The sequence below is a fragment of the Pipistrellus kuhlii genome, unplaced genomic scaffold, assembly GCF_014108245.1.
Source record: "Pipistrellus kuhlii isolate mPipKuh1 unplaced genomic scaffold, mPipKuh1.p scaffold_m20_p_15, whole genome shotgun sequence".
Lineage (NCBI taxonomy): Eukaryota > Metazoa > Chordata > Mammalia > Chiroptera > Vespertilionidae > Pipistrellus > Pipistrellus kuhlii.
Window position 1 is genome coordinate 20,875,224 of NW_023425460.1, and position 14,263 is coordinate 20,889,486.

General features: G+C 34.9%; 1 protein-coding gene across 2 annotated transcripts in view; it reads left to right on the forward strand.

The window, feature by feature from the left end:
- Positions 1–14,263, forward strand: part of PCDH15 (protocadherin related 15) — a 613,865-nt gene that overhangs the window by 91,002 nt on the left and 508,600 nt on the right. For both annotated transcript variants that reach the window (XM_045581870.1, XM_045581869.1), the window contains exon 2: positions 8,823–8,941. In XM_045581870.1, the coding sequence (XP_045437826.1) occupies positions 8,851–8,941 (91 nt within the window). In that variant the 5' untranslated portion in view covers positions 8,823–8,850. The remainder of the gene's footprint in view (positions 1–8,822; positions 8,942–14,263) is intronic.

A 14,263-nucleotide genomic window follows, 5' to 3' on the forward strand; every position in this document is an offset into this window, starting at 1 on the left:
CTAACTCATATTACAGATTTCACGCATAATTTCTTAATATAATAAAAAAGCACAAATGAAGTTGAAAAGAACACTCTACCATCTGTTTATAAAAATTAGTAAAATATTTCAAATGACTTTAATAACAGTAATATATACCATACTCAAAATATTCATCTTTAACAAAATATTTATGTTTGATCAGCATCAATCATGCAGATTTAGCCTTTAACCTATTTAAAAATTTTTAAAATTTTAAATAACTATTTTAATAATTTAAAAGTTATTGTAAGTGGACTTTTCCAATTCAATTTGCTGAGGACTTTACCTAAAATGCCCTGCAAATACAAGACAAATCTGTGGAGTATGTAGTTTCTGTATGTAGCTACATAGACATAGTATTCACATTTATGATCCCTGGTTAGCATGCTTATAATGTGACTTATTAATTAATCTTAGAAAAGGTGCAACCCTAAGTTTACGATAAGAAGAGGGGCAATGGTTAATTTATTTGTTTTTTTAAATAAACTTCTTCTGAAAATGTAATTCAAAAACCCCCAAAATAGAATCAAATATCGTTTACCTTTTATTCTTTATTATTCTTATCTTACAACTTAAGGAAAATGGTTTTTGTACGTGAGATTTTTGTGAATACCTGACCAAAGGAAACTCTTACAGAAGTGCTTAGTTAGTTGTTGTACCACAATGCTAAAGACTATGTTCCATCTATACTTCAAGTCATTAAAAATACAACCATTCTGTGCAAGACCACTCTCTTTTTTGTTCCATGTGTATTTTCTAATTTATGCTCATTACTTCCATTCTCATCCTCAATTCCATAAGCAGCCATCATCCATAGATTTAGAACAAACACTAAACTAATTGACAGTTTACATGCATTCATGTTTCATCAGATCCTTCCCCATATTAGTACATTGTACCTGGATCCAAAGTACAACAAACCTGGTGGCTTAAAACAACACTGTTCTTTTCACCGTCTCTGTGGGCCAGGAATCTGGCCACAATTGAGCTGCCTCTTCTGAACAGTGTCTTACAAGGCTGCAATCAAAGTGCCTGTGGATCTCCATGCACTGGGGGATTGATTAGAATCCCCTGCAAAGCTAATCAGGATATTGGCAGAATTACTTCATTTTTGATTGTGCGACTGAGGGCTGTTGGCAGAGGACACCCTCAGGTGCAAGAGGTTGTTACCTGTAGTTCCCTGGCACCTGTCCTTCTCCACAGGCTGTCTGCAATGAAAACATTCCCATCTTCAGGCTCAGACAAAAAATGTATTTCATTCCAATGTGCAAAGACTGAGTCTTACATAACCTAACTGAATCAAGGGCTGGCATCTTGTTATCTTTCTCATATTTTATTAGAAACAAAGCACTCTTTTGGAAGAGATTACACAAATGCCTGATTCACTCTGGAGCACTTCAGTGTGTTATTCTCTCACCCTGTTAACTGAAAACTATGCTTGGACCTTTATCATTCCCTCTCTCCTTCCTCCCTCTCTTCCTTCTCTTCTTACTTCCTTCTTTCCTCCCCTTTTCTCCCCCTCACATGGCTATAGTCTCTCCACCTTACAAAGTGCCTGCCCAGAATCCGTACTCAGTAAACACTCTGTAGTAAATTTTAAAAATCAATATTCTTCAGTGCTCCTATTATTTTTTTCATTGTTCAAATGTTTATCTATCAACTGCAGCAGAATAAAATGGATTGTATTAACCTGATTGTAAGCCGAGTCTCAGAACTTTTTACTAGTTTTCTATTCAGAGAGGCAAAGAACAGGCAAAACTAGGATTGCAACATAAGTCTCTCCCATCCCAAAGCCAGGACTCTCTATTATAATCCATCCAGAAAGTCACTGGCATTATCACAATTTCAACTTTAATCTCTCCTGACTGACTTAATACTTTGGCTTTTGTTAATGGATTTTCCCTAAAAGAAGAATAATTTATTCATCAATTTACTTGTGTTTCTTGGGATATTCAAACTTCACCAAACAGGATTAGCCATAATCTGTTTCCGATGCCAGAGAATGACATTACACAGTGCTCTCCTTCAAGCTCCCTTTTAAAAGCACGCATGCACTTGCCTGAGCTTTAAACCTCATTTTAAATTTACTTGGTTATACTTTTAAGTTTCCCCATAGATAAAATAAGACTTGGCCTTGGCCCTGGCAGGATAGCTCAGTTGGTTAGAGCATTATCTTGATGCACCAAGGTTGTGTGTCTGATCCCATGTCAGGGCACATACAAAAATCAACTAATGAGTACATAAATAAATGAAACAACAAACTGATGTCTCTCTGTCTCTCTCTCTTTCAATTTCTTGCAGCTTCCTCCAGACCCTGAATGTGAACCCTGAATCATGCAGGACGTGGGGGAGCTGGGGGGCGGGGGGGATACTTGCAACTGGCAGCCCAACTTGCAATGCCACTTGCTACATATATTTTCAATTCTTACTATGCACCCTTGCACATCTAAATATATCAGTATTTACATATACAAACCAGGAGACAGACAAGTGAAGAGTATCTCAAAGGCAAGATCACATTTATAATACTCTCTGCTCCATGACTATATATTTGAGCTAAAAAACAATAACTCAGTCTGTCTATAGAACTCATCACTGCTTTTTAACTCTCAAATTAGTATACACTTGATTCCAGCAGGGATTTTAATTCTATAAAAATGTAGAGATTCAAATTATGTAGTACTACTTAAACTCTAAAAATCAAAAGGATTTCGCAGGCATTTAAGTTTTGATTTTCTCTTATGTCAGATGCTTTGTAGATGAAATATAATTTGGTTTAAATATTCTTTTTGTTCTCTGATTTAGCCTTTCCTGAACCAGCTCTTGCATAAAAATAGCTTCAAATAAGAAATGGTTAATAAATACAATAATATACAATACTACAATACTTGCTCTTTTCTCATTTCATAGTGCTCACTGCTTTCAAACTAAGTATTTTCCTGTCATTTTCTAAAACATTATGGAAAATATATTTCCATTTAAGACTAATTTTAAGATGTTAGTTCTGAAAATACAGATTTAATAGAAATTCCTTATAATTGGAAATTAAATTTTAATATTCTCCTAATTTGGAATCACATTACAAAAGTACTGTGAAATGACATATGAAGCAATGAATATGAAATATGGTATTTGCTTAATAATAAAGTCACAAGAAAATAAATTGATTTATTTCTTCAGAAGACGTAGTGTCTGATGTACATTAGATATATAATAAATTCTTATTGACTAAATGCATGTATAATCATTAAAACAAATATGCAGTATGTATAGCAATAGTGGACATATATTTTTAAAGCCACTCTCTTTTTTATTTTATTAAACAAACTAGTATGGCTAGGTTATTATAGCATGTGGTTTATACCTGTTATTGATTAAATTAAATATTTTGTTATTAGGATACGCTTTTTAATGTAAATTTAATATGCTAATTATATTTGTCAGTAATTTGATTTTTGGTGAGGAGTATTACCTAGAAAGAAAACCAATGTCCCACTCGCCTCTATTTAGAGTTTTGTGATTAAAGTATTCAATATTATTAAAAGAAAAGAACAGCCTGGCTGGTGTGGCCCAGTGGTTCAATGTTGTCCTATGACCCAGGAGGTCACAGTTCATTTCCCAGTCAGAGCACATGCCCATGTTGCTGGCTTGATCCCCGTGTGGGTTGTGCAAGAGGCAGCTGATCAATAATTCTCCCTCATCATTCATGTTTCTATCTCTCTATCCTTCTCCTTTTTCTCTGAAATCAATAAAAAAAATATTTTTAAAAAAGAAGAGACTCACCACAGACATGGGTGAATTTTCCGGAGGTCCACCAAAATTTGTAGAAGAATTTCTGAACTTGTACTCTCTTTATGTGTATCATGTGGTTTCAGAAAATGTCTTTTAACCTAAATCAATCTCATTTAATGTTTATAATTATTGAGTATGTATTTAAAATGCATGCACAAAGCTGAAATGCAACACATTGTCTATAAACAGTATTGTATATATATATATATATATATATATATATATATATATATATATATATATATATATAGAAAGAGAGAGAGAGAGAGAGAGAGAGAGAGAGAGAACTACAAATAAATATACATTTGAAAGTGGACACCAATCAAGGCTCACTCATGGCATGTGAGATAACCCTAGCCTAGACAGTCTGGGACAGACTGGAGAAGTACTTAGATTTCACAGTGCCAAATGAAAAACTTTGTTATTTTTCTGTATTTATCTAGAATTATCTACAATCTAGCCATTTCTGTCTTTACAGTATAATTCAGCTCATGATTAAAGTAAATATATGACTAGGGAATAACAAGAATATTTATATGTGTACTATAAATAAAATCTAAATATATCTCTTTACATGTAGAGTGTATGTGTAAATATGTAATATAAAGTTACATAAAACACATTTTATTGCATTTTATTTTATTTGCAAGTATATTCATTATACATTCTATATTATATTAATACAATGTATTTTATAAATACAATATATTTCATATTATAATAAACTAGTGCCCTGGTGCATGGATTCATGCACATTGAATGGAAATTAATTGGAGGGTGGCCAGTGAGGCAGCACTGGGTGAGAAGGCCAGATAAGTACTAGATATATAATAATTTATAAATAAACATTTTAATAGAGATATTTAATATAAATCTATATAAAACTATTATAAGAAAATATAAAGTGATCTAGAAAGACAGAATATATCTGAAAGAATCTTTGGCATTTTATTTTCTTGAAGTTTATATTGCAAAGGTAAAAAAAAAAACAGAAGATGATTTGTCAGGTCATTCTTATGAGTGATACCTATTCTCTGTAGCCATGAAACATTGTTGAAGTTTCCCACTGTGGTCAGGTAAAAGAAAGATTTCCTAACTTTCAGTTATGAAAGTTCATATTTGGTGTGGTGAGAAGTGAAGACTTTGGGAAGCCTTGTGCCTTCTCTTTGATAATTGAGGCTGCTTTGAAAGGAAGTTTGCTTTCTTCTGGTAGTTAGTATACATTTCTACCAAGAAATTCAGAGCAGTTACAAATTACATTTTTAAAAATATGTTCTTATTGATTTCAGAGAGAAAGGAGGAGAGAGAGATAGAAACATCAATGATGAGAGAATTACTGATCATCTGCCTCCTGCACGCCTCACACTGGGGATGGAACCCTGAACACAGGCATGTGCTGTGACCAGGGCTTGAACCATGACCTCCTGGTTTAACCACTGAGCCACAGTGCCCAGGAATAATTTTTTTTTAAATAGCTTTGTCTAGATGGTAGAAATTGGAAGTACCAAAGTATGACTGAACAGATTGTTGAAGGGCAGATGCATATGTGTAGCTCTCACTTCCCTGAGAGATTCCAGCTTGCTCCCTGACATGGTATTGATTTGGGATTTCTCTTCACAGTATTGGCAGTGGGCTCCAAACTTTGATATATCAAAGAAGTTAGTGGTTATTCACATAGCAGTCAGAGACATTCTTTGGGGAAAAAATGCTGACATTGTAAAAAATGTGCCAAAGGGAAAACTGCCATGATGTCAACCTTGGCTGCTTTTGCCATGTGTCACTGCGACCAATCCAGCAGGGAGCATGGATAACCACATCAAGGGCAGAACATGTATGTTCCTAGTCTCCTTCCAAGGGGTGGGCAGCAATCTGTATTCTGGGCAGTAGATGTCTTTGAAGGTGCTTTCAGCTAGAGTTGTGGGAATAGATATGTTTTTCTTGTGAAAAATTTTAGTTAGGTTAGTATGAGAAAGCATTTTAATTTGGTTATAATCTTAATTTCTGAATGATAATTAATTGTGAAGTGGTATTATAAAGTTAAAAATGCAAGCAGCTATTTTTATGGCAATGATTACCTTTTAACTTGTTATGTAACTGGTTTGTTTATGTTTATCTTCCTTTCTTTTGCTAGTATGTTAGATTCATGAGAAAATATATGTGAGTGGGCTTATTTTATTGACATTTTTCACTGACCTAGAAGAGTAATTGGTACCTCAGAGACTCTCCATAAATGCTTGTTGAATAAATGAATTTCTGAGAACTCTGAATGTCAGAGAAATGAACATCAGTTTTATCTAGTAGGGAACATATACGGTGTGAACTTCAAAACTGATACGTTAGGAAATCAAGTTGATAGTCAAAGGATCCACAAAGTAACACTCTTGTCATTTGGTAAGATATTGCTTTTCCTTAATTTTTTTAAAAGAATAATTGTTCTTTAAGTGTTTTCTCTTTGTTTTTGTTTTCTATTTTAAATACTATAGTTTGCTTATTAATATTCTCATATTTTTTTTAAAATAAGGAGTTGAAGTCATTATTTGCATAAACTTAGCAGAGTATACTCTTGGTTGGAAAGAGGAATGCAATATCCCTCCCTTAAGGTACCGGGAAGCAATACAGCAGACTTTATATTATAAGACTTCCTTAACCTTTAAAGCCTTCTGAGTCACATATTCTCTTAGAAGTTTTCCATTCTTTTCTGTAATGAGCAGAGGTATCAGCTCGTAATCCGCACCCCTTCTTTGGGCACACACCATTTTGTAATCTTGAGTCAGAGAGTATGATGTTTCCACCACAGAATGGAGTTATGATACAACCTTAGAAGCTATGCTACAGACAGATTGGAAAATATATGTTAAAGCACTTTCAAGAGTCCATAGATGCTGAGTCAAAAACCCTCATAGTAAGTTTATGGAGTGCTCACTGTTTGAGTCACTCTTTTGAGCATGTAGTTATAGCCATTTATTTATTTAATCCTCGAAACAAACTTATGAGGTAGGTACTTTTTTATCTCTGCAGTAATAATGAGGAAAATGAGACATAAATGCTATTTAATTTGCTCAAAGTCACATAATAGTTAAGCTGAAGAACTTGAATTTAAAAAGAAGCTTTACTCTAATTCACTGACTCCAACAACCAGTAGCATTGATCTACTTTATTTTTATTTTACTTTCAATTAAGCTTGGATTGTTATAGTCTTTTAATATCTAAAGGTGGGCTCTTCTTTGTGATAACTGTGCCTAGAAGTTATAAAAGCAGAGGCTCAGTCCTTTACCAGTTAGAGTGAAAAACAGTATGAGGATCAGGTAAAACGAAGGTTTTATTTTATTTTATTTTTTTAATTTTGAGGAGAGAGAGAAAGTGTGCGTGTTTGTGTGTGTGTGTGTGTGTGTGTGTGTGTGTGTGTGTGTGAGAGAGAGAGAGAGAGAGAGAGAGAGAGAAAGAGAGAGAGAGAGAGAGAGAGACAGAGAGACAGAGAGAGAAACAGAGAGAGAGAGAGAGAGAATCTTTGACCAGAATTGAACTTGAGACCCTTCAGTCTGTGGGCCAATGCTCTATCCACTGAGCCAAACCAGCTTGGGTTTTTATTTTTTTAAAAAGACACAAGAAGAATGGATTTCATTGTAAAATGTGTGTGGTCTAGTACAGTGACCTTTTGAATTTAAGGACAGTATGTCCCGTGAGTAGGAAGAATTTGAGCCTGCACATTTACAATAATTTTAATTGTTTATATTTATATATGCTACTGTGCAAATAAATTTTATGGAGCACACAGAAAAACCCCTATGATGAATGAAATAAAATGCATGTAAAAGCAGAATGAAAATGTTTTCTCTGTGCATTCTAATGCACATTATCCACAACTAGTCTCAGAGAGCAAATCCTGGGCAGGAGTGTCAAACTGAAGGGACTCAGAGAACAATATGGCCTGCCAGAAACATCTAGTTTATAAAGAGGAAATGGACAATCACCTAAACACTGAGAAATCTCACATTTAACTTTGGATTTCTACCATCTTCTGGAAAATCAGAAGACCTGGCAACACTGGTGTTCATTCCCACATGAAAAGCTCTGACAGAGGCTGCACACAGGCTGGTCATTCACGCAAACCCTGCACTCCACAATGTATCTCAGCCTTCACATCCTGTTGTTCCCTTAGGTAGGCTCATTCCCTGTGCTCTTCTGACTTCCTGTTCCCTGTAGACTTTTGAGTTTGGAACCGCTGAGTTAGAGGAATAGAGTCCCCACCCTTTTTCTCTCTCCTTATTAACTAGGCCATTTTGAGCAATTTCGTGTAAACAATTTCTTTGATTTACCAAAAAGCTGAGCACATCACTCTCTCTATCAGGCTTACTAGTCTGCGCACTGGCCACTGAGCAGACTAGTAAGTCCGCTTTTTACTTATTGAGAGGTTGCGAAGGAAAACAAAGGAATTAAAATGAAATTCACCCAAGTGCTTCAAAAGACAGATGTGGTAAAAATGGATGGTTTCTGCTTAGTCTTACTTGGCATAGTTAAGTCAATCTCTTAGCATGTTAATGATACTAAAAGGAATTAGCATTCTATTAGTGCTAATTGTGTAACACATATGCCAAATAAAATGTTCATATATGATACTAACATCTGCTTTATCATCTTAAATTGTTGTAGAACAACTTAAACTGTACCATTGAATTATGCTATAGAGAAGTTTAATAAACTGATTAACCATTTGATTCAATTTAAAAGAAATTGTGGTTCTGATATTACCAAGGTGTTAAATTCTCAACTGACTTGCTTTCAAAGTAAGAAACAGAGGAGTTGGCTTTCCTTAGAGATTACTTGTCTGAAAATTCATGTGGTAAGGAGTTCCAGTGCGTTAAACAAGTGTGTTACTTCGTTAATGGATAGTTTGGCACAGGTAATTAACTATGAAGTCATTAAGACTCTTCTGTGCTGTGACAGTGGTGTTTACCTATAGCAGATTAATGAACTTGTCAAATGTTTCTTCTTCCCTTTTGTTATCTCAGATCAGCCTTGAGTGGAACTTGACAGAAGATGTTACAACAGTTTTATCTCTGGAAATGGTTAGCTTCAGGGATCGTCCTCGGTTCTTTCTTTGGAGTCTGCTTTGGCCAGTATGAAGATGGTAAGTAAGGCTGCTTTCTGTTTGACCTTTATAGCTAGTGAGGGTTTCTGTGGTTAAATGGTAAATAAAACAGCCCCCAGAAATGGAGAATGCTAATTTGTAGTTCATTTATAAAGGTTAGTAGCTCTGTGTAATAATTTGCCTTAATTAAAAATAATCCTACATAAGTAGCTTCCAATGCACTTTCTTCTTAATTAGGATTGCAGTATGATACAAAATCCAATGCGAGACCTCTAGCTGAACAGTTACTAATTCTCACTGAGCAAATTCTTAATGGCTAGCAAAGATAAATAAATACATACATACATAAATAAATAAATCCTACTTAACAACCCTTGAACTAACACAAGTATAGTGGCCTTAGAGAAAACTTAACAACAGAAATTATCCCTGGCTGGTTTTGCTCAGTGGGTAGAGCATTGGCCTGCAGACTGAAGTGTCCCAGGTTTGATTTTAGTCAAGAGCAGGTGCTCAAGTTTCAGGGTTGCAGGGGGCATGTAAAAGACAGCCAATCAGTGATTTTTCTCTTATCATTGATGCTTCTATCTCTCTCTCCTTCTCCCTTCCCTTTTGAAACCAATAATATATATATTGGTATATTAATAAAGATACCAGAATTTCCTATAAGAAAAGATTCTCAATTAGGTCAAAAGTAGATGTCATTAGTGATTTTAGTGTTAGCACTTCAACTGTTTTCTTTTAGTTCATTCCCCACTCTTTTATTTGGAAAAAGTAAAAATATAAACGACTTCACATTAGACTTTGTAACTCAATGGTAAGTCACTTTAGAAAGGTATATTCATCATCAGACTGCTTAGAAACTATTTAATATGTTTTGTCTACCCTGGTCCAAATATGCCTGTCTTAGATATTTCAATATTGAAGGAATCTGTCTTAGAATACTATATAATGAGAGATAGGATATATATAATGTTAAGTTTAATAGAAAACAATGGGGAGCTCCTTACCCTAGAAGTTGCTATTTAAGGAAAAAAAGAAGAGTTTTGTCCTTTTATTTTTAATGTTTATTGTTCTTACCCGACATTTGTTCAGGGTTCAGAATACACAGGCAAATAACTGTTACCGATTGGGTTTACTGACTGGGATCTTGGTGATTGGGGTCTTGATTCTTCTTATCAACGCAGAAAAGATTTTAAGGTCTATGAAAATGAAATATAACTGAGGCCTAGGGAGAAAAAGGTCGGGGGAGGGGTGTCTAAACCATCTGACCAGTGATGTGCTAGGGGAGGAAAGGTTACCCTGGGGGCGAGGTTCTTGTTTTCCCAGTTTTGCCCCTTGCTATGCTTCCTGACCTGGGGACTTCCTGTACATGGCCTGTGGTACTTGCTCTGCTCATGTCTCACATAACCATCCCCTCGTCTTTATCACCCTATTAACTAATTGCTCTTAGTGGCATCAGAGATTGTGAATTGTGTTTATGCTTTGCTTGGTTCAATGAATTAATTTTGCTTTATCCCAAACAGTGTTCAAATGTGCACATATTCAGATATCCTCAGTCCTCCCTAGTTAGGAAAAAAAAAAAAATATATATATAATATATATATATATATATATATATATATATATATATATATATATGCCTCTTTGGGCATCACAGAAAAGTTCACAATAGCAACTATTTTCATAAAGTCAACAGCCTGGTCCCCTGAAAAGTTCGCTAATTAGGACAGTGTTGACTTCAAGTGCATCTGAATTTGAAATTCATGCCAACGCTATTTATGGAGATTGTGAATCTCCAGCCTAAAAAAATGTACTAATAAAGTAAATAATGTAACCATTACTTTTAAACAACAACAACAAAAAATTAGTGCAACTTTATATTCAAATAATGCACATAAAATTGTTCCCTGGAATATATGACAAATCAGTGTGTTGATATTCCTTTATCTTATCAGACATTTTATTTTGTATTTATATTTGTTGTTCATGTGGAACAAGGAGGGCAGAATTCAGTGTTGTTGCTAACATTAGACCTTACAAACCCTGTACTTCTTAGAAATGTAGTTTAGGTTATCAGAGGAAATCACTACCAGTTAGTTTGTAATGCTATAGATTGGGTTTCTCAATAATCCCATCAAAGCCCTGGGTCTTTCCAAATGTGCTTGTTTAGCCTCCCAAACAAGATTCTCAGGGCACTGTTGGCCATCACATAATGTGCTCTCTGAGCAGAGTGGAACTTCACCCCTGCTCATCGGTGGTTTGTAGGAAGCTGCCCCATAAAGCCTGCCCTCATGGATGACTTGCTTTATAGCCATGGCTCAAAAGCCTGCCCAGGTCTCTCCTGGAGGCAAGTGACTCAGTACTTAGAAAGACTGAAGGGAGAGGAGCTATGGCAGGCAACATAAACGTTGTATGGTGTTTTATAGAGACGTGTTAACTTTATATGCCTTTTAGGGTGCCCCCAAAGCCAGTAGTGGTTCTATCCCTTTAGTCCGCACCAGGTCTTTACCTCTCTTTGGTCTCCCTTAATTTGGGACTGGGACAACACTTTTGTTTTATTGATCATGAAAATGATTTTCATAGTTACCATTTTTTTAAAAACAAATCATATAAAATTGTGAGTCCACACTGTGTAGGAATGAAATCAATACTGGCAAAGCGTGGCTAACACAGGAAATAATAACACTTGGCTGGAATACGTGATATGGATTTCTTAATGGTTTTTTGTTTGTTTGTTGTTGTTGTTGTTGTTGTTTTGTCCATGTGTTTGGGAATCCAAGTACATGGATAGATTGAAGGAAGATAATGGTAATATTCAAAATCATGATAGATACAATGAAAAGTAAAAAGTATCTACCTTTCCATAGATAATCCACTGGTTGTATTAGTGATAATTGGTAACTGATTTATATTGAGTTAAGTGCTTTACATAAAAAAAACATGAAAGAAGAAAATGTCAAAATACACTAAGGCTATTAGTATAATAGTCTTAGAATTTTTTTAATTAAATGACGGGATTCTTCTGGATTTTTAATTAAGAAGAGTATCCTTATGCTTTCCTACTTATTTACTCAGGTATAGAAGAGTTGGAAGGACAAACAAATGTAAAGTTTTTATTTTATAAATATTTTTCCTGAAATGGAGTATTCTAGTTTTAGAGAAATATGTGAAACTGTTTCAAAGAAAAACATTTTATAGTTATATAATTATTTTTAATGTTTTATAACAAAAATTTTACATGAAAACTTTGCTTAGCTTTTAAATCACTTTAAACTGATTCATTTTTGAATTGCTGGGATAACCTTTTAGATTGGGTAATAAAATTTTTCCGTTGCCTATTCTATAATGGACATTCATTTGTTTGATGATGACATATCTAAGCAAGCATTAGTAAGGGATATTGATAACATTATATTAAATTAAAGAGTCATAATTTAGCTAACTGACAGAAATCTAGAGAACCTAATAGATTTATAGTTTATGGTCTCCCTCCCCTCAACAAATAATTAGGATTGATATTTTATGTAAACTCTGATGCATTACCAATAATGGCCATTTTGTTTGAATGGAAATATGTTTCTTGATCCCAAATTGAGTAAGGGGAGCCTTAGAAGGAGGTATCATGGGAAACAGAGGAAGCAGGACCATTTACTGGATTTTGTGTTGTGTTTGAAAAACATCTATAAAACACTAGAGGCCCAATGTACGACATTCATGCACTGGGGGTGGGGCTCCCTTAGCCTGGCCTGAGGCCTCAGGAGATGTCTACCTGCTGGCTTAGACAGGATCCTCCTGGGGATTGGGCCTAAGCTGGAAGCCAGACATGGCTCTCACAGTCCGGGGCTCTCATAGTCTGGTACCCCTTGCTCCTTACCACTGGACTGCAGGGGAGGCAGGAGAGGCTCCTGCACCACCACTGCGTTTGCCAGCTGTGAGGCCTTTTCTGGTTGAGCAGGACTCCTCCTATGGCAGTGCACTGACTGCTAGGGGGCAGCTCCTGCATTGAGCATCTGCCTCCTGGTGGTCAGTGCATATCATAACAACTGGTTGTTCTGCCCTTTGGTTGATTTGCATATTAGGATTTTATTATATATATAATATTATTTGTTCTTACAAATACTATGACTCACAATGAGGTAAATTGTGCACAGGGTTTGTGTTTTTGTTTATTTTGTTTTGATTTTGAGTTCTTATTAAATGATGAAAAGGAAAGAGAGGGAAAAAAGGGAACATGATTATGAATAATGGGTATGTGTTACTATTTCTTTTGCATTTTAAATTATTTATATGAAATCCTTTTTAAATATGTATTATTGCCATAATCAGATAGGAAATGTATTTGTTAAAAATAATAACTATATACCATAATAGTATGACTAATTTTGAACCAAATGTTAGCAAGGTATATGTACAATGAGTGCATATGTGTATGCATTGAGAGATTTTTCCTAAGTGTGTACAGACATGCAAGTTACACAACCTTTTAAGGAAAGATTTCTCCCTGGCTGATTGAGGGTTTAGCCTAGAAACCAAAAATCTTCTGTCCTTCCCTTGAGCTGTGGAATAAATCAGCATATATCTCTGGCGTGACTAGAACCGTTGTGTAGTGTGAAAGCAGAACAACTATATGAAGAGACCCAATTTATAATCTAAAGGAGTCCCAACATTTCCCGAGGCTTAGTGTTCTACAAACTAGTAGCTCTGAAACTCAATTTTAATACAGTTTAGCACAACATCTGACATATATGACCAATAGTTACTAAAACCTATCTTTATTGCTACTATGACCCTCATTGCTTATAAATAATTATACTTCTTTTTCATAAATTTACCTATTGATTTATCAATGGGTGTTTTGTGTTCCTGAACAAATATGCTTATTTTTTCTTTATATCTCTCCAAATTTACCAAGCAATTTGAAGACTTAACTTTGTTAAATTAAATTTTATACTTACAACTGTAAATGACTTTATCATTTTCTTGGAAAGCTTACTGATTCAAATGAAATGTTCAGTGAACTTTGGTGGACATTTTCAGGTTCATTTTCATGCTTGTTGTTGCATAATCCATGGAAGGTCAGTACTGAGATAGACATGCCAACCAATTAAAAGCTATAACCAAGTTCTAAAGTCTGATGCTAAGTTTCTGATCTAACTGCAAACTTCATTAAAAACAAAACAAAACAAACAAAACAAAAAAAACCTTATCTTCTTTTTTTAAACATATTTTATTGATTTTTTTTTTTAAAGACAGAAAGGGAGATGGATTGAGAGTTAGAAACATCGATGAGAGAGAAACACTGATCAGCTGCCTCCTGCACACCCCCTACTGAGGATGTGCCCGTGACCAAGGTACATATCC